This window comes from Pelophylax lessonae, assembly GCF_965119305.1.
Source record: "Pelophylax lessonae genome assembly, chromosome: 5".
NCBI classification, from domain to species: domain Eukaryota; kingdom Metazoa; phylum Chordata; class Amphibia; order Anura; family Ranidae; genus Pelophylax; species Pelophylax lessonae.
Genome location: NC_138772.1, coordinates 194194087 through 194214854, shown reverse-complemented (window position 1 = coordinate 194214854; position 20768 = coordinate 194194087). Strand labels below are relative to the sequence as shown.

At 40.9% G+C, this 20768-nt stretch overlaps 1 protein-coding gene across 2 annotated transcripts in view; it reads right to left on the bottom strand.

Moving 5' to 3' along the window:
- BMPER (BMP binding endothelial regulator) overlaps positions 1-20768 on the bottom strand; it is a 357423-nt gene that overhangs the window by 115825 nt on the left and 220830 nt on the right. For both annotated transcript variants that reach the window (XM_082259179.1, XM_082259180.1), the window contains one exon: positions 4356-4465. In XM_082259179.1, coding sequence (XP_082115305.1) covers positions 4356-4465 — 110 coding nt within the window. The remainder of the gene's footprint in view (positions 1-4355; positions 4466-20768) is intronic.

The following is a 20768-nucleotide window of genomic DNA, read 5'->3' as shown; positions in this document are numbered from 1 at the left end:
TGATTTACTAAGAGCAAAAAAGCTGTTCCCTCTGCAAGGGAATTTTTTCTGTAGTTTTGTGAATGAAGCTCTGCTGACTTCTATCATCCAATCATTTGCAAAGAACAACAAATCTTTTTCCTTGCACATTATTGGCCATTTTTGCAAAATTCCTTTTCAACATATGCACCTAAGAAAAAAAAAATCTCTTTGCAAAGTGAACAGCCTATAATTATTTACAAAATAACAATTGTAGGCCTGTAAGTGCAAATTGCACATATTTGGACATATGTAAAAAAAAAAAAAAAAAAGTATCATAATTTGACCACAGGTTGTGTTGGACATTTTTCAGGTTCAGTGTTATACAATTTTAGCTCAGCTGTGTGTACCACTCTACTCCTCAAATCCATGTCATGATTGCATAATGAATGCATCCTTCCCATGTCCCTTTACATTGAGTTTTGAGGTTTTATCAATAATGCGCCTCATACTTAAAAATTAGAGGGAAGTTAAACTAAAAGAGTGAGACACAACCTTTATTTTACTATTTTCCTGTGTGTAACACATCACATTGCTTATTCTTTTGGTTTTCGTGAACCATTCCCATTCTTTATTCCATGGGGATGTCAAACACATGCTCTTATATGAAAACTTGTAAGATTTTAGGTCAGTTTTAAAGATATTATCTTATTCCTTATACTGTCTATATACTGCTGTTTTATATATTTTTTTACTATATGTACTGTAAACAAACTTTGTTTTACAATTGAACATGTATTGCATGAAAAAGAAATCCCAGAGCATTGTGGGTTTGCTAATGAGACAGCACAGAAGAAGAAGCCTGCAATATTGCATCACTTTGACCCATCAAATAAAAGATGTGTCACTGCTGATTATCTATCCACTTGTATATAAACTTTGAACTGAGCTACTCAGTTTTGCAAAAAAAATATATTTTTATCAGAGAAGCAGAGTTTGCAAAAGTCTGTAAAAGACCCTAAAGCTCCCTCACTTGGCTTTAAAGATAACTGCAAAATATTACTTTTTTTTGGCTCATGATCATAATAAATAAAAACGTTTGCACAAAACGAATATACTTTCCCTAGAAACCAATGGCCATTGATATGCATTAATAGTTAACTTTTAAAGTCCCCCTCTCGTCTCACCAGGAAGGCCTCCAAGTATACTCACCTATCTTCCATTCTTCCAGATCTTAACTTTACCGACTACTAGGAGCCACACAGGTGTCACTGTAGAAGTCTACCAGCTGGGCACTTCTGCCCATTGAAAGGACATTTTTTTTCATTTCAATGATTGACAGACTCCATAGGAATAAATAAACACATAAGAAAAAAACAGACTGCGGAGAGTCTTATGAAGCAGACGCTGTATGGCTCCAGGGGGAAGACTTTAGGGACTTTTTGGTGGGATGAATGCTTAGTTTTAGGATTACTGTACTAAAAGTACTAAAATGTATCCTGCTCTACTCTGCTTCATAAGATGAGCTACAGATTACACCATATCAAACCTGTCCTTTTAATTAACTGACCTATGCTAAAAGCATCCGTCTCAGGATTAAATCCATTAACAACAGCTAGGGTTTTGCAGTGGTGAAAGAGGTCATGATGGAAATCTAAAACAGATGGCAAAACATTAGACCTCATTGGATAGTATTAGTGCCCAAGCCTATAAGCCACTGAGTAAAATGTGATATGTGGTGCATTATGGCTGGGCTAGCGGATATAGAAAGGTAGTGAACACTTGAATGTTGTGTGAGATGGACTGTGGGAGTTGTATGTGAGATTGATTTGGATAAAAGCAGCCATGGTCATGCTATGTTTCATAACCAAAATTCTAAAAGTGTCTCAGAGCAGAGAGGGAGATAGAAGAAGGATGGGGCATTAGCCACTCCTGTAAGGTATTCAGCTGTGTGTGTAATTTTATTTTGTTAAAACAGGCGGAGCACTTAAGGTTAGCTTGTTAAAAACTGGAAAAAGAACCTAGAGCTCCACCCAATGGCTGGAAATTGTAAATATAAAATATTCATAGGCAATATTTAATACATACCGAATTAAAAAAATATAGACATAGAGTATTTTTTCATTGTTTATTTTTAGCCATGAAGTAATGAAGAAAACATAGAATAGATTACTGAAAACATAAATAAACTATAAAAACTCACTGGCCACTATAAGGTACACCTTGCTAGTAGGTTGGACTCCCTTTTCTCTTCAGAACTGCCCAAATCCATTGTGGCATAGATTCAATAAAAGTGTTGGAAATACTTCCCAGAGATTTTGGTCCATTTTGACATGATAGCATCACACAGTTGCTGCAGATTTGTTGGCTGCTGATGCAGATCTCCCGTTCCACGGTAAATACATGTCAAATACATATAGGGTCCATTCACACATCTGTAAAATGGGTCCACATCCATTCCACAATTTGGCGGAACCTTGTGGTATTGGGGGGCCACTGGTCTATCACACCAGTTGTTCAAAAAATTGGCCAGGGAGTTTGGCACTGTGTGTATCAGAGTTAACACAGCAAAAGAGGCAATATTGTTGCAGGACACAAATACACTTAGGAAAGTATAGTCAGATAACACCCTGCTTCAATCTGTGGTATTGGGGAGAGGGGGCACAGGTTTATTACACCAGTTCTACAAATAATTGGCCAGTAACTGTTGTCACTGTGTGTAGCACAGTTAACACAACAAAAGAGGCCAAATTTTTACAGGACTAAAATATACTTTTAGAAAAGTATAATGTTAAATAACACCCCACTTCAATATGTGGTATTGGGGGGCCACTGGTCTTTCACACCAGTTGTTCAAAAAATTTGCCAGTGAGTTTGGCACTGTGTGTAGCAGAGTTAACACAGCAAAATAGGCAATATTGTTGCAGGACACAAATACACTTGTAAAAGTATACTCAGATAACACCCCACTTCAATATGTGGTATTGGGGGGCCACTGGTCTATCACACTAGTTATACTACATTAAAAGTGCTTTTGTCACTGTTTGTAGTATTGCTGCAGCAACGCTCAGTCACCACACCAGTCACAATGCTGCACAGTGCACAACACAAATCCACTATAATATGCTTTCTATATTACAAAGTATATTATACTGTGGATTACACCCCTATATAGTGCACTGCACACCAATAACAAAAAAATTCCAGCCCTTTAAATTACTTTTGTGGACATTAACAGAGCGATTTGTGTCACTGCAGATCTGTCCCTAGAGCACACTGGATACCTGTCCCTAAACTGAACAGAAACTGCCCACCTATACCAAAAAAATTGCAGCCCTGTAAATGTTTTTTGTGGACATTAACAGAGCGATTTGTGTCAATGCCGATCTCTAACTGTCCCTAAAGCACAGACTAGATACCTGTCCCTAAACTGAAAAGAGACTGTAGTAGACCTATACCGAAATACCAGCCCTGAAAAGGACTTTTGTGGATCTTAACAGAGCTATTTGTGTCTGGCAATCTCTCCCTGATGAACACAGCAGACCTTTCCCTACGCTGACAAAAACTGCAAGGCCATCTCTATTAAAAAGCAATTGAACAGCTGTACTTAATAAAGTGGCTGGTGAGTGTATATTTTTATAGTGACTTAGTGTGATACAAAGCATAGTTTAAAGAGCTTTGAGCATGGATTTGGAGATGCGGAGGCCAAGTACTGAATATAACCTGTATTACAGTATGTAACAATTGTGTACAGGCATTTTTCCATCCACACAACTGCCGCTCACTGGATATTTTCTTTTGTCGAACCATTTTCTCTAAACCCTAGAGATGGTTGTGCGTGAAAATCCCAGTAGATCAGTAGTTTGCCACGTTCAAAGTCACTTAAATACCCTTTCTTCCCCATTCTGATGCTCGGTTTGAACTTCAGCAAATCATCTTCACCACGTCTAGATGCCTAAATGTACTGAGTTGCTGCCATGTGATTGGCTGATTAGCAATTTGTGTTACCAAGCAATTAAACAGGTGTACCTAAAAAAGTGGCCGGTGAGTGTATTTTTCCTTTAAATGTCCCCTTTTGAAAATGAGAGACACGTGTTTTTCGCAGTCATAATATTTCTAGAATCACAGTGTGCCAGTATTAATTTCTAAAAAGCTAGGGCATTTTCTGACTGATATAGTGCCATTTCATTCTGTCCACATCCTACCGAATCATGATATATAAGTATTGAGTAAGTGACATAATAAAATCACAGCTATAATCAGGAATTAAACACAGTAACCAGATGTCACTCACAGGTTCAGTGTGTTACTGGCCTTTTGTATATCTGGATCAGTAACAGATGTGAAAAAGGGATCCAGAGGGAAAGCTCTTATATGGTTGCAGGTGCTCTACTTACCCTGCAGGTGCATGTTGTACAGCTGTCGTACATAAAACTGGAATGGTTGTCGTAGACATCACTTCGAAACAGGCAGCTGCCAGAAGGCAGGTCAAACACTTTTCTTTGGCCTAAAATAAGTTTAAAAATCGTTTTAAAAATACAGTGCAAGCAAAAAAAAAAACATTCCCTAATAAAATCCAGTCCAAAATATTAGCAATGTGGTTTAAAAAGCCACTTAAAGGCAAACAATTTAGTCTATATTATTTATCCTATAAGACCTTGTTTCTTTTTTTTTTTTTTCAGCCACATTATTATTAGCACGGAAAGAGCTATACTTTAAAGGAAACCTATAAGCAAGGAAAAATGTTTAATAACTTGCTTTATAAGGTGCAGATCACACGACTGTCATCCTGACTTGCATTACAGCCATGGAATAATCAAAAGGAGAGTGCGGCAATGGCATCCTTCAGATTTCCTATAAAGTAAAGAGCAAATACAGCTTTCATGTGCTGCTGTTCTAGTAGCTGCATTGCTTTACTTCAGTCTAATGTGTTGGGTCCTTGATATTAAATGTCTGACAACTAGGAAAATGTCACTCTATGCATGCTCATTGTTCCATGGTAAAATAAAACATATGATGGCAGCGCATAGGGACAACACAAGCGGGATTAAAGGGAATACAAGAGAGATGTCCAATAAAGGAAGTATAGTTTATTGATATAAAAAAGGGGGGGGGAAACACCAATGTCCATACTGAATGCTGCCGCTGTGTGCTGAGTGATGGAGATAGGAGCTCCATCGCTCAGCACACAGCGGCATTTGGCAATCGGACATTCAGTCTTTCACTCTGATGGTGCCCCTGCCTGACTCCAGACCCAGGGTGGTATGTACATTGGTGTTCCCACCCCCCCTTTTTTTATATAAATAAACAGAACTTCCTTTTTTGGACATCTCTCTTGTATTCTCTTGGATCCCGCTTGTGTTGTCCCTATGCGCTGTCATCATATGTTTTATTCTGCTCCAGCATCCATCCCATGCTTTACTGGCCGGCAGCATAGTGACGTCCTTGGTAGCCCTCTGGCGGTTCTTAGGCCCCATGTACACGGGACGCTGGAAATGGCCGTTTAGGAGCAGTTGGGCGTTTTTTTCAGAAGCCCCTGAACCCATCTACATTTTATCTTATCTGTCCATGTACACCAGGTCGTTTACAGTCATTTGCAGGCAGTTGCGTTCAGGGACTGTTTTTAGAACGCAATTATTTGCGTTCAAACGTGTGTTTCCCGGCGTTTCAAATGCACAAACGCGTCCGAACACGTCTGAACGCGATGACCCGCGTTTAGCGTTTGCGTTTTTCCATTTTAAAGGGGAATAATTTTTTTGACCTCTAGGAACGCTACTAAACGCAAACGCCCGCAAACGCTGCTAAACGCGGGTACAAACGCGACCGAACGGACGTTTCAAACGTCCTAAAAATTCCAGCATTCAAAGGGACTTTTAACAACGTCCCGTGTACATGGAGCCTTATACTTCATACAACAGGCACCCCAGGAGCGCCTGGTTATTTGTTTGTGTCATTGTTCCATGGAATTGTTTCATATGTTGCTACAGTTTTACTTTATGTTTAGGCATCTTAAAAAGACTCTGTCACACAAAAATCCTAAAAAAACATATGTACTGTGAATTCTCCCGCTGACATCCAACATCACAACAGGACACAGTAGTGATGTAAGGTTCAGCAGGAGGACTTTAGGAAACAATCTAAGTAGTGTTCAGCAGGAAAGGCGAAGAGAAAGGTACGTATTTTCTCTTTTGTTTCTAGGTTTATGTGTACATTTCTTTATAAATGTTCGTAAGTCTCTTTAAAGCAAACCCCTTGGTTTTGTCTTTATAACTCTTCTAAAGTGCTGGACACTAAGCGCCTTCCAGTTGCCCACCTTCATAATTTCTTTCCAAAGTGCCCTTAAGAAGCTTAATTGTCAGGATGCTCTATAAATAATTTTGCAACCAGAGCTACATGTTTGACTACATGCAGGGCCAGGAGAAGCGGTGGGCAGGAGGGATGGTTGCCCTGGGTGCAATGGTTTATTGCAGGGATGGGGGGATGCCTTGACCCTAACCCTACGGGAAGAGGGGGCACAGTTTGGCATCCTTGACCTGGGCGATGGATGACCTTGTCCTGGCACTGCCTACATGCTAACTGTCCATACTTCGAGCTAGCGAGGCCACTTATCCCATTTGTTGGCCAATAGGAAGGGCAGGCCTTACAGTGATCGTGTAGGTTCTGGTTATGATTTTCATTATAGAGCACCCTAAGATGTAAGGCTCCCATGGTGTTGTCCAAATAAACAAACTACATTTCCAGAGCAGTAATGCTTCAAATAATAACTTCATCTACTGGGATTTATACGTATAAAGTTTTTTTTTTTTAACTTTCATTTTTTTTTTTTTATAAATTAGGTAATATGCAATACAGATATAAAGGCAGCATATAAAATATCAGACCATGGCAAAGTACATTCAGATAGGTCTGAGACTTATTACAGGGGAGACAAACAAGAAATAAAAGAAAAAAAAACACAACATTTGCAGTTAGTGAAGTCTTCTTTTACATATATCCGAGGATACCCTTGGAATGGTAGGGAGACCAAAGGCAACCATCCCACCAAGACCTTCTCTATAAAAGAGCTGTGTCTGGAAAGTAGGAAAAACCAGTCTCTATAAAGGACCCTAGCCCTGAAGGGGTATATGGACTCCCATGTTAATTATGCAATGTATACAGAAACATAAAGATACAGAAAAGAATAAGTATAGGAAAAAAAAAAAGAGAGAGGCAGAAGAGCTTAGAGCAGTAACAGGTTATTGCGTACCAGAGTCATCCGACCAGCCCTGAGAAGGCACCCTCAAATACTAAAGAAGAGAGATGTACATGTACTGTGCCCAGGGCTCCCAGGTAAGTTCAAACTTTTGAACCGTATCCTGTAGAATGCTAACTGTATGCTCCCTGGTGTATTATTGCTTTGCGTCAATCAGGTAAACAGTAGGCCATTTCCAGGAGTGGGCTAGTGTTATTTTTGCCCCTAGAAGGATATAAAAATTAAGCGTTCCGAGCTTTTGGAAACTATCCACTGCCATATTGAGCAATGCAATCTGTGGAGACTAAAGCCTCGTACACACGCAACGAATTTCCGCTGACCGGTCATTCGTCTTTTGTCCAGAGTGGTGTCTGTTGGTTGGAATGTGTTCTAGACTGCACACGAATTTTGTTGTCTGACAGAATTCTACTTCAGAAGTGATGTCATGTGTTGGATTGCTTTCTTTCTGTTCTTTCTTCTCTGAGCATGCCTAGTCTTGCTCATAAGATTTTTCCCTGTCGAATTCTGTACTGACTGCACGAAAATCGGACGTGTTTTGACGGTGGACAAACATTTTATAGCCTGCACACCAGGTCGGTTGTCGAGAGCACCATACTAACAAGCCGAAAATCGTCAGATCGGTCGTCGGACGAAAATTCCCGGCCGAATTTCGACTCATGTGTACGGGCCTTTAGGGACTGAAATTCCCAAGACCTGATGCAGCAAAGCAAAAATCCCATTCCAAAATCCTCAGATCCTTGGGCATTCCCATCAGATATGATACATAGAGACTAGAAGCTCACATGCACTGAAGCAAAGTGGGAAGGAAGCTGGGTATATTTTTGCCAACCGAGTGGGGACTAGATACCATCTTATGATAACTTTCAGATTTGCTTCAAAGGATCTACATAAAGTTTTTTGAGATACTTAATAATTACAATGCTTTACTTTTTTTTAGAACTGTCCAGTCTATAGTGGTCTGGGTACTGTTCACATGCTACTTATAAGTAACACACCAAGCCTTAGCCTTATATTTGGACATGGTTAGGCACAATGGGGTTAAATTACTAAAACCTAAAACTGGAGAGTGAAAAATCTGGTGCAGCTGTGCAAAGCAACCAATCAGCTTCCATTTTTTTTTCCAAAGTGTAATTGAACAAGCTGAAGTTCCACATCTGCACCAGATTTTGCACTCTCCAATTTAAGTACATAAACCCCAATTTCTGTTATGCTTCATTGTACTGATTCCTAGGCAACATGATAAAAAAAAACTTTTTTTTTTGTATAATGGGTAGAGGCTACAAGTGGGTGTCTAAATACAAAGCTAAAACAAACTCATACAGGCTGTCTGGTTCTACAATTGCTTGGTCTAAAATAATACATTATTATAACTAAGGCAATCCAAATGATTTAGCTTTGTCATGGTTTCTAACTTGCAAAACTGCAAGTTATCCTTTAACCGTTTGCTGACCAGCCGCCTTAATTTTACTGCAGCAGGTCAGCTCTGTCCCGTGAAACAACGTACCTGTATGTCGATTCGCGGGACCGCTTGCAGGGGCGCCCCCATTGGCCACAGGGGGAGCAATCAACGGGTCCGGCGGCTGTGATTGCCGCCAGGTACCCATGATCGCACCCCGTGGAGACAGAACGGCAGTCTGCCTTTGTTAACATGCCAGACCGCTGTTCTGTCAGTAATGAACACAGGGATCCCGTGTTCCTCTTATTTAGGAACACAGTTCTCTGTGTTAATGCAGCAAGCCCATCCCCCCACAGTTAGAAAGCACCCCCTAGGGACACATTTAACACTTTGATTGCCCCTGGTGTTAACCCCTTCCCTGCCAGTGTCATTAGTACAGTAACAGTGCATATTTTTAGCACTGATTACTGTAGTAATGTCACTGGTCCCCCAAAAAAGTTTAAAAAATGTCAGTTAGGTGTCCGATCTGTCCGCTGAAATGTTGCAGTCCCACTAAAAATCGCCGCCATTACTAGTAAAAAATTAAATAAAATAAATAAAAATTATGTAAATCTTTCCCCTAGTTTTTAGATGTGATAACTTTTGCGCAAACCAATCAATATACACTTATTGGGATTTTTTTTTACCAAAAATATGTAGCAGAATACAAATTGGTCGAAAATGATGAAAAATTTTATTTTTTATTTTTTTTGTATTAGGAATGTTATATAGCAAAAATATTGTTTCTTTTTTTGTTTATAGTGCAAAAAATAAATAAATAAAATAAATTGCAGAGTTGATCAAATACCACCAAAAGAAAGCTCTATTTGTGAGGAAAAAGGACATCAAATTTATTTAGGTACAGCGTCGCACTACCGCGCAATTGTCAGTTAAATAACACAGTGCCGTATTGCAAAAAAGGCCTGGTCATTAAGGGGGTAAATCCGCCCGGTCCAAAAGTGGTTAAGCAAGAACTAAAAAAAAAAATGAAAGCAGAATGAAAACATTATGTGCATGACTGAATTCCAGTTTGTACCTGAAGCGCTAGATCAAGAGAAGACCACCAACAAGATCAACCACAACAAATAAATCAACTAATTTAAAAACAACGCCACAAAGAAAGCAAAAATAGTGTTAAACAAGAAAGTAAATGCTTGTACACAGCTTTGATATAAATTGTGACTCCCTGTTTCCAAACAAACCAAATCTAAAATGCAACTATTAAACCATATCCATAAATCACAAGAATCATTACAGATGTGCATGAGAGAATGCCATTATTCAAGGCTGTGCCATTATTCACAGCTGTTTAGGCTGTGCAGTTCAAAGAACTGTGTTTTATTGAATAAAAAAAAAATCCATCAGCCACACCGTGTAACAGATTTAAAGGTGTTGATTTACTAAAACAGTAAATAATATTTATTCAGAAAAATGAATATTCTTTAATACTCAATCATGTCGAAATTCAAGAAAGGGATTTAGCCCTTTACATATGACAGATGACTGAAAAATAAACACCAAAGTTTTCTTTTTTAGTCCCTCAGCAGCTGAAAAAAAGTTCTCTTTGCAATACTCACCTCCTCTCCAGTGCTGTCCTCCTTAGACTCCGGGGGATTGAATTATTGAAGGAAAATGGGCTATTAAATAATATGTAAACCCAACATTTCATATTCATTGTGACAGGAGTCACTTTGGCTGGGGGGGCTCGTGGAACCCAGATTACCTTAGAGAGGTCAGGGAACTCCTTGTCCAGCTTCCCTGGCCCCTCCTATGTGTAAGTCAGGGTACAGGGTGACCAAGAACCCAGTCGGGTCTGCACTAATCAGACTCGCTGTATGACCACACCGCATTTTGTGTTACCCCAGTTATCCTGGGATCTATATGTGTGGTTTGTGTTGAAAGAGTGAAGGGCCTCTTTCATTTGGGACAATAATATTTCTGGACAATGTCCCTCAAGAGATATATAGAGATAGACAATTTGACTTTTCAGATTGCTAAAATATTGCAGGAGTGTCTCATAGACCCTTGCTAGATAGTGAGATGGGGTGGGGTTTGTTATGTTTAAGTACCTGTATTCCATTGTTCTACTGTTTCTGTCAGCCTTAAGATCAACCTATTATGGGATGTATATGTGTATGTGGATTGGCTGCTAAGGGGGAGGGGGGATTGTCCCACAGTGTATATCTCTTTGTGCTTGGGTGTGAATAAACTGTTAATTCTGGCTAACTCTAAAACTTGTACTATCGAGTTCTTAGGGTAACTATAGCCAGATTCACGGATCCCGTGTTTCAGAGCTTAGGAAGCAGCTTCTTGGTGGAGATACCCAGTCGGGGTGTCCATTTCCATCACATTCATGATATGTGCCTGCTGTACCATGTACTTGTATGAAAACGTATCCTGTTCTCTTTGTATTGCTTTCTTTATGTGAAACCCCTGGTGTTCCTGCCAGTCCCTCTGCTTTCCAATTAAATACTGACCACACTAAGCAGGAGAGCACAGTATGGTCGGCTCTCTAGCTATGCTGGAAACTTAGCCTACTTTCCTCCAATGATCAGTCTTGACATACTCCCCCTGCACAGCCTTTCACTTGGAAGCTTAGTGTACTGCAGCTTCTCCTCCCCCAGTTCTTATGTAGCTGAGAACAGAGGGCATGTGATCACTTATAGAAAAAATGGGGAAAAAAAGTATTTTTAATGTTTCTTATATCTATACACAAATGTTTAGCCTTTAATTTCTATTTTAAACTGAATAAGTTGTTTTACAAGGTAATCGTTTACAATCACTTTAAAGGGATTGTAAAGACAGACATTCTATGCATTAAGATAAAAAAAAAAAAAAAAACCTTCTGTGTGCAGTAGCCTCCTCAGCCTCCCTAATACTTACCTGAGCCCATCTCTATCCAGCGATGTTGCAGGAGCGTCTCGACTGTCTGGGACTCCCCTCCCCATTGGCTGAGACAGCAGCACAGCGCAATTGGTTCCTCAATCAAAATCAGTCAGCCAATCAGATTTGCTTGCACAATTGGAAGTCTGCAGAGCTTTACCTCATTCAATAAGTTCTGTGGCAACTTCCCTTGCAAAGTAAACAGCTTATTTGCCTTTGGTAAATCATCCCTATGCTCTCTGTGATCCTCCACCAATCCTCTTCCTCATTCAACCCCCTTTCACCGAGTGCAGGTTCTCATAATTGGTTGATTCGGATGAAGAGGTGCTGCTTTAAAATATATTAGAAATTATTTTGGAGGTTGGTCTTTGAATGAAGCAATAATGGATGGATGAATGCATTAGCTGGTCGATAAAATGTCGTCTATTTATCAAATTTTTGAGTACAATGTGTTTATTGTAACCAAATAATTTTTTAAGGATCTTACAATACGCCAGTGCACTTTCTGTTTCATTTGCAGGTTGTTAGCTTCCCCTCTGGAGGCGCATCATCAGGAATTTCTACACTCAAAAAACAGCACTGATGTTTTTCAGACAACGGAATTCTATTCTTCACTGGGTACTGCCCAGCACTGGAAAAGAGACAAAGGAGAAAAAAAGGCAGAGCACTGGGCGTTGGAACTGGACCTTTCGCTGCCAGGCCCTGTGCTCCACTTTTAAACTCAGGGGGCACTTTTTGTTTACATGTGAAAATCATTTTTTTTCATAGAATATTACTTGGAACCCCTATACATTATATATATTTTTTAAAGCAGAGGCCCTAGAGAAGAAGTTGGTCACACGGTATTTGCACAGCAGTTTTTCAAACACAATTTTTGGAATAAAATTTTATTGCAAAAAAAAAAACCCATAACCCAATTTTTTTGTAAAATATAAAAGATGATGTTATGCTGAGTAAATAGATACCAAACATGTCACGCTTTAAATCTTTGCACGCCCGCAGCGGGGACAAACGGCAAAAATTTCCATTGTCTACGTTTTTAAAGCCTTTACAGGTTACCACTTTATTTCTACAGAGGAGGTCTAGCGCTAGAAATACTGCCTATGATCTGATGTTCATGGTGATACCTTACATGTGTGGGATGATCGCTGTTTGCACGCATTTGGGACTAAAGCAAGCGTTTGCCTTTGTGTGTTAGAATTGGGGGATGGGGCCATTTACATTTTTTTTTTTTTAATTATTAATTTATTTTATATTTTTACACTGTTGCTTTAATTTTTTGATATCCCTTTTATTGCTGTCACAAGGAATGTAAACATCCTTGTGACAGCAATAGGCACGTGACTTGTACTCTTTATGGAGAGATCTGGGGTGAATAAGACCCCAAATCCCTCCTATGCACTTAGCCTAAGCATTCAAAATGCCAAGATCCACATTTTTAATTCTTTTGATTTTCAATGTCATGTCTTCACTTCGGGTTTACCATAGCAAAGACTGGATGAAATCCAATTCTGGCTTTTTTTATGCGTCTCTAGGCAGCCAGCAGTAATGCCGGCTGGTAGCTCGAGTCCGGAAAGCCCTGGAGCCACGGAAGCTAGTGGGAAGGGGGGATGTCCCCTCCTGCTGCTTGTAATAGCAATTGAGTGGCTAGCTAGTCACTCTGATTGCTATTACAAGAGAGCCAATACCAGGGTGATGCCTGCATCCCGGTACAACCACTTGAAGTCAAATGAGCCAGGTACATGATTTGGTGGCAAGTGGTTAATTTTTCACTAAAAGCTTTCAGAGTTTGTTAACCACTTTTGGACCGGAAGGATTTGCCCCCTTAAAGACCAGGCCATTTTTTTGCGATTCAGCACTGCTTTACTTTATACGGACAATTGCGCAGTCATGCAACACTGTACCCAAATAAAATTGATGTCCTTTTTTTTCCCACAGATAGAGCTTCCTTTTGATGGTATTTGATCCCCTCTGCAATTTTTATTTTTTGCGCTATAAACAAAAAAAGAGTGACAATTCTGAAAACCAAACCCAATATTTTTCACATTCTGCAATATAACATTCCCAATAAAAAAAAAAAAATCCAATAAGCATATTTTGATTGGTTTGAGCAAAAGTTATCGCGTTTACTAACTACGGGAAAGATTTACGCCATTTTTATTGTTTTTTTTTTTACTAGTAATGGCGACGATCTGTGATTTTTATCGGGACTGCGACATTGCAGCGGACAGATCGGACCTCTAACTGACATTTTTGACACTTTTGGGGACCGGTGACATTACTACAGTAATCAGTGCTAAAAATATGCACTGTTACTGTACTAATGACACTGGCAGTGAAGGGGTTAACACCAGGGGCAATCAAAGGGTTTAGTGTGAGTCTAGGGGATGTATTCCAACTGTGGGGGGGGATGGGCTTGTAATTTCAACACAGAGACCTATGTTCCTAATTAGTAGAGATAACAACGGTCTGCTGTGTTTACAACAGCAGCCTGGTGTTCTCTTTCATGGGGAGCGAGCGCAGGTGCCTCGACTTCCCCGCCAGCGAGTGGGTGCGGGCGCGTGCCTCTGCCCACGCGAGCGCCCACAGGATCACTCCTGCGAACCGCTGTACAAGTACGGCGATTCGTGGGAACGCGCCTCGGCTTCCCCGCTGGCGAGTGGGCGCATCTCTGGCCACGTGAGCACTTACAGGATAACTCCCGCGAACCGCTGTACAGGTATAGTGATTTGCGGGAACCTGCCACCGTATAACTGAGGCGGCTGGTCGGCAAGTGGTTAAAGACCCACCAAACCATACCTTTTTTGTGAATGAATAGGAAAACATAAGACCAGAAGAATAAAAAAAGGTGCTACTGATTTTTTAGGTCCCGTAATATTTGTGCAAATGTTTATCAAATGTATTTTCTTCCCTAAAAATACACTAAAATAATTATTAGTGGACACAAACATAACAAAACTTCCAACATTTTGGCTAAATTCCTACTCCTAAAGTAAAATCTAAAACTGTATTGACTTCATAACTTACACATTTTCTTTCTAACAATTTGGAGGTTATCATTTTACAGCTTTCAGAGTTTGTGGGGGATCGGTGCTTCTGGGGAGGGGGGGCATTCCAGGTCAGAGCGTCATGGGAGAATATTGTATGTTTGGAGGGTTTGGTATCCCCTGAGGCTCCCCTGCAGTAGCTAAAGCCTGCAGGAGGAGGAGGGAAGCAGGCCTGCAGTGCTGCAGGGAAGTGGTGCTTGGGGATTGTAAAGGGGGAAGTACAGGGGAGTTGGAGCAACACGGGGGGATCTATTTACAGAGTTAAATTCCCCTGTGGCTCTCCTGCAGCATCCAAAGCTAGCAGAAGGGGAGAAGAGGAGAAGCTGGCAGCTGCAGTGGAGACACAGAACAGAGCAGTGGCGCCAGTGGCGGGGGTCACATCTTAGCTAAATAGCTGCGATCAATGGCTTGTCAGACATTATTGACAGATATTGGAAAAGCATTTTGCACGTATCTTGCAGCTAAATCAGTTTTCTACTTTCTGGATAAAGAAGGACATGTTAAAACATCTGTCTGGTTTTTACAGCCATCTGTGTCCACACTGGAGAGATTTGTTCCCCAGAACAGGAATTTGAACACAATCTTCCTACAGAGAATACAGGCAGCATAATGAAGAAGGGTTCAAATATTATTTATAATTCTATCATTTTTTTTGTTGTTGCCTGGTACAGGAAATGAGGAGAAAAAAAAAAAAACCTCAATTAAAACATTAATATCCTTTTCTGTCTTACCAAAGATTTAAAAAATGCTGGCTTTGAGTTCTATACTATATCAGTATGGATTATAGGAAACTATATTCTTCTATCATATACTACAATCAATAATATTTGAAACAGACTGCTAATATAATAATATGGTGAGCTTGCATTAAAGTGTATGTAAAACTTGCAAAAATAATATATTGCAGCTTAACAGCCTTTAGATGTGGTAGCTGCTTTAGTTTTCTTCAGGCTTTTGTCCCTTTATCTCCATCTGGTGACCCTGTTCAAGGGTGACAATGCTCACTCACTGCATCTATGGAGGAGCAGCCTTGCCACCAGATATCTCCCCCTCGTCTCTTCTTCGTGAGATAAGGGTGATGTGATCTGAAATCCACAGAAAACTGGGACCATTTCTAGATGAGAACAGTGTGGCAGAGAGCACAGATAATGATCAGCTATGTAGATTTCTGTCAGGATCAACAGTTTATTTATTTACACTTTTTCATATATATTACATTGATAGATAATAAAAATGTTTCCAATAGTATAGTTAAAGGTCAAAATGGAGCAAACAAGAGAAGTCCATCATTAGGATTACATTTACTTTACCACTTCTGGACCGGAAGGTTTTATCCCCTAATGACCAGATAATTTTTTGTGATTCGGCACTGCCTTATTTTAGCTGACAATTGTGCAGTCGTGCAACGCTGTACCCAATTAAAATTAATGTCCTTTTTCCCCCCACAAATAGAGATTTCTTTTGGTGGTATTTGATCACCTCTCCGATTTTTTTTTTTTTTTGCGCTACAAACAAAAAAAGAGTGACAACTCTGAAAAAAAACCCCAATATTTTCTAAATAACATTACCAATAAAAATAATCTAGAAATCAAATTATTTCATCATTTTAGGCCAATTTGTATTTTGCTACATATTTTGGTAAACAAAATCCCAATAAGAGTATATTGATTGGTTTGCGCAAATGAGGGGAAACTAGGGGAAAGATTTATGTAATTTTTATTTATTTATTTTTATTAGTAATGGCGGCGATGGGACACCTAACTGACATTTTTGACACTTTTGGCGGGAACGGTGGCATTAATACAGTAATCAGTGTTAAAAATGTGCACTGTTACTGTACTAATGACACTGGCAGGGAAGGGGTTTACACCAGGGGCGATCAAAGGGTTAAATGTGTCCCTAGGGGGTGCTTTCTAACTGTGTGAAGGTTGTATTCACTGAATGAACACAGAGACATTTGTTGCTAAATAAGAGGAACACAGGATCCCTGTGTTCATCACTGGCAAAACAACAGTCTGCCATGTTTACAACGGCAGACCACCATTTTGTCTTCACGAGGAGCGATCGCGGGTGCCCGACGGCACTCGATCCGCTGATTGGCTCCCCCCTGTGGCCCGCGCGCGCCCCCACTAGCGGTCCCGCGAAGTGACGTACAGTTACATCGTTTCGCAGGACAGAGCCGACCTGCTGCAATATGTACTGCTTGTGGTCGGCAATTGGTTAAAGGTGAAAATGGAGCAAACAAAAGAAGTTCATCATTAGGATTATATTTACTTTGACCACTTCTGGACCGGAAAGTTTTACCACTTTAATGACCAGTTCATTTTTTGCCATACGGCACTGCGTTACTTTAACTGACAATTGCACAGTTGTGTAATTCTGCGATCAACGATTTTTAGCGGGACTGCGACATTGTGGCGGACAGATCAGACACCTAACTGACATTTTTGACACTTTTGGGGGGGGGGGCAGTGACAGTACAGTAATCAGTGCTAAAAATATGCACTGTTACTGTACTAATGACACTGGCAGGGAAGGGGTTAACACCTAAGGCAATCAAAGGGTTAATGTGTCTCTAGGGGGCTTTCTAACTGAGTGGGGGATGGGCTTGCTGAATGAACACAGAGACCTGTGTTCCTAAAATAAGTGTTCATTGCTGACGGAACAGCGGTCTGCTGTGTTCCGCCGTTTTGTCTCCACAGGTAGCGATCACGGGTGCCTGGAGGCAATCACGGCCACCGGACCCAATGATTGTCTCCCCCCATAGCCAGTCGGCGCGCCCCCACTAGCGGTCCCGCGAAGCAATGTAAAGGTACATTGTTTCGCCGCACAGAGCCGACCTGCCACAGTAAAAGTACAGTGGCTGCTCGGCAAGCAGTTAAAGGATAACTTGCAGTTTTGCAAGTTATAAACCAGGACAAAGCAAAATCATTTGGATCGCCTTAGTTATCACAATGTATTATTTTAAACCAAGCAAATGTAGAACCAGACCCCCACTAGCGGTCCTGCGAAACGACAAACAGTTAGGTCCCTTTCACACGGGCTTTCCGGTCCGCCTGTCAGTTTTTCCTGATCGGATGCTCCATGCAGCCCTATGGAGCAGCGGATGTCAGTGGAGGCATGCAGTGTTGGGGGTAATGAGTTACAATGTAACGCGTTACGTTAACTACGTTACTTTTTTTGGTAACGTAGTTACGTTACGCGTTACATTCATAACATCGGTAACTAAATTACTTTACTCGGCTTGAGTAACGCGTTTTCCTGCGTTACCCAAGCCGTTGACATCTCGCGCGGGCCGAGGAGGAGGCGGGAGGACAAGGAGACGCGGGGGATCGTGTGGCTGAGGAGGAGGCGGGAGGACGAGGAGACGCGGGGGATCGTGTGGCCAAGGAGGAGGCAGGGGGATGAGGAGACGCGGGGGATCGTGTGGCCGAGGAGGAGAGCGGGAGGACTGAGGAGAAGATGCCTGCCACTGCAGGTAAGTGCACTGGTCTCTCTGGCGTGGTTACTCTGGCATTGAAAGGGGGCACACTGTGGTCAATCTGGGGGCATGCTGAGGACACTCTGGGGGCACACTGTGGTCAATCTGGGGGCACGATGTGGTCACTCTGGGGACACGCTTTGGTCAATCTGGGGGCACGCTGTGGTCACTCTGGGGGCACACTGTGGTCAATCTGGGGGCACACTGTGGTCACTCTGGCATTGAAAGGGGGCACACTGTGGTCAGTCTGGCATTGAAAGGGGGCACACTGTGGTCACTCTGGCATTGAAAGGGGGCATGCTGTGGTCACTCAGGCATTGAAAGGAGGCACGCTGTGGTCACTCTGGCATTGAAAGGGGGCACACTGTGGTCACTCTGGCATTGAAAGGAGGCACGCTGTGGTCACTCTGGCATTGAAAGGGGGCACACTGTGGTCACTCTGGCATTGAAAGGGGGCACGCTGTGGTCACTCTGGCATTGAAAGGTGGCATGCTGGGGTCATATATATATGAATAAAACAATAAATATTGTATTGTTTTTTTGTGCACTACAAATAAATATGCGCATTGGAATTTGTTCATATTTTTTTTCTTAAAAGTAAAGTAAAGTAATAAGTAGTGAAGTTACTTTTCAAATGCAGTAACTAGTAAAGAAATCTCATTACAATTTGCAGAAGTAACTAGTAACTTGTAACTAGTTACATTTTTTGAGTAACTACCCCAACACTGGAGACATGTCCGCTGACACCCTCTGCTATCCGATCCGATCCTGTCCGTGAAATCCAGACAGATGGAAACCCTATTTTCCATCCGTCTGGAGGATTGGATCAGATAGGAGCGGATAAAAACGGACAGGCGGTCCGTTATCATACGATCTCCCATAGAGGAGAGCGGGGCTCAGACAGCTCCCTCTCTCCACACAGAGCGGTCATCCGCCTGTTCAGCGGGGATCGGCAGATCGATTCCCGCTGAACGAAACGGACTCTGTCGGGCGCATTGTCCATGTGAAAGGAGCCTTACGTTGTTTCGTGGGACAGAACTGACTTGCTGCAGTATATGTACTGCGGGCGGTCGGCAAGTGGTTAACCACTTGCCTACAGTGCACTTTCACCCCCTTCCTGCCCAGACCGATTTTCAGCTTTCAGCGCTCTCACACTTTGACTGAGAATTACTCAGTCATGCAACACTGCACCCATACAAAAATTGTGTCCTTTTTTTCACACAAATAGAGCTTTCTTTTGATGGTATTTGATCAATACTGGGTTTTTTATTTTTTGTGCTATAAATAAAAAAAGACTGAAAATATTGTGAAAAAACGCATTTTTCTTTGTTTCTGTCATAAAATTTTGCAAATTAGTAATTTTTCTTCACAAATTTTGGCCAAAATTTATACTGCTACTTATCTTTGGTAAAAATAACCCAAGTAAGTGTATATTATTTGGTCTTTGTGAAAGTTATAGAGTCCACAAGCTATGGTGCGAATCATTGAAAATTGATCACACTTGATCACACCTGATGTACTGAAGGCCTATCTCATTTCTTGAGACACTAAAAAGTCAGGAAAGTACAAATACCCCCCAAATGACCCCTTTTTGGAAAGTAGACATTCCAAGGTATTTAATAAGGGGCATGGTGAGTTTTTTGAAGTTGTAATTTTTTCCCACAATGCTTTGCAAAATGAAGATTTTGTTTTTTTTTTTGTTTGTTTTTTTACAAATTGCCGTATTAACAGGTTATTTCTCTCACACAGCACATGTATACTTGCAACTACACCCCAAAACACATTCTACTACTCCTCCTGAGTATGGAGATACCACATGTGTGAGACTTTTTCACAGCCTGGCCACATACAGAGGCCTAACATCCAAGTAGCCCCGTCCGGCATTCTAGGAGCACAAATTACACATATAATTTCCTGACAACCTATCGCACTTTTGAAGGCCCTGGAGCACCAGGACAATGGAAACCCCCATAAAATTACCCCATTTTGGAAAGCAAACAGCCCAACGTATAATTTTTGAGGCATAATGAGTCTTTTGAATATGTCATTTTTTTCCACAAGTTTTTGGAAAATGTGGAAAGAAAATGAAAACACATTTTTTTTACACAAAGCTGTCCATTTATGCAATATTTCTAACACATAGCATGTACATAGCAAAAATTGCACCCCAAAATACATTCTGCTATTCCTCCTGAGTATGGCGATACCACATGTGTAACACTTTTTCACAGCCTGGCCACATACATAGGCCTAACATCCAAGTAGCGCTTTACACAAAGTTGTCCATTTATCCACTTTAAGACTGGGCCTATTTTTGACACTTGGTGTTTACAAACTAAAATCATTTTTTTTTGCTAGAAAACTACTTAGAACCCCCAAACATTATATATTTTTTTTTAGCAGAGACCCTAGAGAATAAAATGAAGATCGTTGCAATATTTTTATCACACCATATTTGCGCAGCAGTCTTCCAAATGCGATTTTTTTGAAAAAAAATTCACTTTTTTGAACTAAAACATAAGAAAACAGTAAATTTAGCACATTTTTTTTCCATAATATGAAAGATAATGTTACGCCGAGTAATTAGATACCCAACATGTCATGCTTCAAAATTGTGCATGCTCACAGAATGGCGCCAAACATTGGTACTTAAAAATCCCCATAGGCAACATTTTAAAAATTTCTGCAGGTTACTAGCTTAGAGTTACAGAG